Here is a 3,574-nt window from a genome sequence, read left to right on the forward strand (position 1 = left end):
TGGTGCTGGGGAATCGAACCCAGGGCCTCATGCATTGCAAGGCAAGCACTCTACCACTGAGCCACCTTCTCAGCCCAACAGGCACAAATTATTACAAGCTTCTGGGAGGATGTGCTTAGAAGTTTTGGATAGAACAAATCCAGCAAGTGGCAAGACACAAAGCTAGATTACAGGGAAATTGTTCTTAAAATTTGTAATGAGAGGGCCAGGTGCTGGTGGTTCACACCTGACATCCTAAGCACTCAGGAGGCTGAGATCTGAGGATCCTGGCTCAAAACCAGCCCAGGTAGGAAAGTCCATGAAACTCCTATCTCCACTGAATCACAAAAAAAAGCTAGAGGTATGGCTCAAGAGGTAGAGCACCAGCCTTGAGTGAGAAAAGCTAAGGGAGAGTATCCCAGGCCCTGAGTTCAAGTCCCAGCACACACACACACACACACACACACACACACACACACACACTGAACATTACTGTACTTTGTAGGCACTAACTGCCAAGGTGGCGTGGGGGCGGGGGGGGGTGGCAGGGGGAAATGAGCTCAGAGCACTGGTTTGGGAGGAGTTGTTTTGGGGGGAGGAGAGATGGAACAGATCTGGCTCCCATCTCTGTCACCTAATTGAAGATCACTCCCCCCTTCCCCCCGCATTTCCCTACTGTCCAATCCAACTTCTTCTTGCTGTAACCTCCCCACAGTTCTCCAACCTCAGCATTCCCTAAGCCTGTGGAGGGAGGGGGGCAGCTGGGAGGAGGGTGGGTGTCATTTGAACTCTGCTCCTCTGTGTGGACATAATCACCCTTTACCCTAGCTCAGCCTTCAAGTTCTGGAGGCCAAGGGGAAAGGGTGAAGCAAGAGGCTGAAAAGTCGGAGGGGGGGGTATTGGGGGGGGGCAGGACTGCAAGCAAACCACCACCAGGGACTTTTACTAAAGGGCCGGAAGCCTGGCAGCCTCTGAGTAAGCTGAGGAAGATGAGAGGGGATTGAATATACTAGTTTTCATTGAGGCAGCTGGAGAGGAGCTATTTCTTCTCCTGCACCTGTCTGGGCTACAGTCAGTCTCTTAACTACTTGGCTGACTCATGATGCAGAAGCTTCCTTCTTCTTCCTGGGAGACAACTCTCTGGAGAAGAGTGTGGGGCCTAGAGCAAAGTTCCAGCCAGACCTTCCTTCTAGAATCCAGTTAAGGCAGAGACAGCCAGGCCAGGAAGCTTCCAGAGCCAGAGTGAGATGAACTCCTGGGAGATGGCATGCCAAGGGGAAGGGAATGAAGCAGAGAAGGCTTTTCCGGGGAGGAGGGCATTCAGGGGCACCACACCGAGGTGGGTGTGTTCAAGTCTGCCGGGGAATGAAGGATCCACACCGCAGGGTTGGTCTAGGAGCTTCCAGGATGAAGGCAGAGAAAGAGGAGGAGCCCCAGGCCCGCCATGTTGAGCCACCAATGTCTCCTTCCTTTAATCCAAATTCCCCACAAATCAGTATTCATGAACTTGGGGCAGAAGGAGAAAATTCTCACTATGGTTCATTCATTCTTACGTGTGTGTACTGGTGCTGGGGCTTGAGTTCAGGTCTTGAGCTCTGCCTCAGAGCTTTGTCTTCTTAAGGCTAACGTTCTACCACTTGAGCCACAGCTCCACTTCTGGCTTTTTCGGTAGTTATTTGGAGATAAAAATCTCGCAGGTTTTCCTGCCTCCCGGGCTGGCTTCCAACTGTGATGCTCTGATCTGAGTTTCTTGAGTAGCTAGGATGACAGGCGTGAGCTACCGGCACTAAACCAACCTTCCTTCCTTTCTTCCTCCCTTCCTCTCTTTCTTCCCTGGGGCTTGAAGTCAAGGCCTGGGTGCTCAAGGCCAGCATATTACCACTTGAGCCACAGCTCCACCTCCAGCTTTTTTGGTGCTTACATGGTGATGAGTCTTACAGATTTTCTTGCCCAGTTGACTTTGAACGGTGATCCTCAGATCTCAGCCTCTTGAGTAGCTTGGATTATAGATATAGCTACTGGTGCCTGGCACGGGCTTGTCTCTCTCTCTCTCTGTCTCTCCTTTTTTCTTTTTGCTTATGTGGTGCTGAGGAATCGAACCCAGGGCCTCAGGCATGTAAGGTAAGCACTCTACCACTGAGCCACCTTCCCAGCCCTCTCTCTCCTTTCTTTTCACCCTTCCCTCCTGCACTGAGTCTTGGAGTCAGGACCTCACCCTCACACTTGGCTTTTTCCACTCTGGGCTGGCCTACCACTTGAGCCACTCCCCCCTCCCCACCAGCCACTACCTGAATTCTCAGTTTACCCAGAAGCCCCTGGGAGAGGAGGCAGGATTCAAGAGACCTTCACTTGAGTAAGAAGTGGGGGGGGGCAGGCTGAGTCTCCCTCTGTGTGTGTGGGGGGGGGACACAGGTCACCCTGTCATTCATTCATGCCCCTCTTTCCTTGTCCGGAATTATAAGCTGTGACTCCATTTCCCTTCTCTGGGCCAGTCTACTCACAATCCTTCCTGCTTTCTCTAAAACAGACCAGGGCTCAAGTACCAGGCGACACGGACGGGGCATAGGTGACAGCAGTACCTCAGATCAACCCAGCGCCCCAGTACCCCAGCGCCCCAGCACCCCAGAACCCCTGGAATAAATACAATTGCTTTGCCTGAGGCTCAGATCTAGGGATGGAGGAGAAAGAAATTAACCGGGATTCCAGGCTGGGACCCTGCAGGTGTGTGTGTGTCTGTCTGTCCATCAGTCTGTCTCCTCCGGCCTGGCCCCCCTGCCCGGCCCGTGGGGGGGGGTCCCCGCTCACCGATGATGATGGTGCAGGCGCTCAGCAGCCCGATCTCCTTCTTGAGCGCCACCCGCTCCGAGCTGCCCGGACGGGGCCCCGGGCCCGGGGTCCCGCGCCCGCTCATGGGGTCAGTCATGTCGCGGTCCCACCGCGTCCCGGCTCCCCGAGCTGCTGGACCCGTCCCACGGGCTGCCGGTCTGCGGGGCCCTCGGCTCGTCCCGAGCCCTGGCAGCCCGGCCTGGGGAGGGGGGGGACCCAGGGCCCCACCGACGGCGCGCATGCGCGCTGGCACCCAGCCCCCGGCCCCCAGGACTCCCCAGGTGGCCAGGGGCCAGGGAGGGGCGGAAGGAGGGCGGGCCGGCCGCCCCCTCCTCCTGCCCCCCCTTCTCTGCCCTTAAAGGGAACTTCCCCCACCTCCCCGTGGCTGGGGAAAGGGAAGGAAGACTAGAGGGCAGATCTAGGAAGAACTTCCCAATTGCCAGAAGGAAGGGAGTTGGCGTTTACCCAGGCCCCCAGCCCGTCTGATATGGACAGGGCCCTACACCCCACTCCCTCCCTGTCCTCAAGCAGGAGGAGCTGTGTGGGGTGCCCCCTAGACTCCAGCTCTTCCACTCCTTACATTTTGAGGACCCCACCCCCCACCCCTCAGATGAGCTGGGGAAAGGGAACTTGGAGACTGGGTCTGTTCTACAGGAGGGAATAAAGCACCTCTTGCGGCTGGAGGCCTGGCTCAGTTGGTGAAGCACTAGCCCAGGAGCAAAAGCATGAGGTCATGCCTGCAATCCCAGCTACTCGAGGCTGAGATCTG

The 3,574-nt window shown here is 56.3% G+C and overlaps 1 protein-coding gene across 1 annotated transcript in view; it reads right to left on the minus strand.

The window, feature by feature from the left end:
• Nucleotides 1-2,902, minus strand: part of Slc7a10 (solute carrier family 7 (neutral amino acid transporter light chain, asc system), member 10) — a 36,613-nt gene extending 33,711 nt beyond the window's left edge. Inside the window, exon 1 of the mRNA XM_013026163.1 lies at nt 2,785-2,902. Within this exon, the coding sequence (XP_012881617.1) occupies nt 2,785-2,902 (118 nt within the window). The remainder of the gene's footprint in view (nt 1-2,784) is intronic.
• Between the last annotated feature and the right edge of the window lie 672 nt (nt 2,903-3,574).

This window comes from Dipodomys ordii, unplaced genomic scaffold (assembly GCF_000151885.1).
Source record: "Dipodomys ordii isolate 6190 unplaced genomic scaffold, Dord_2.0 Scaffold92, whole genome shotgun sequence".
NCBI lineage: Eukaryota > Metazoa > Chordata > Mammalia > Rodentia > Heteromyidae > Dipodomys > Dipodomys ordii.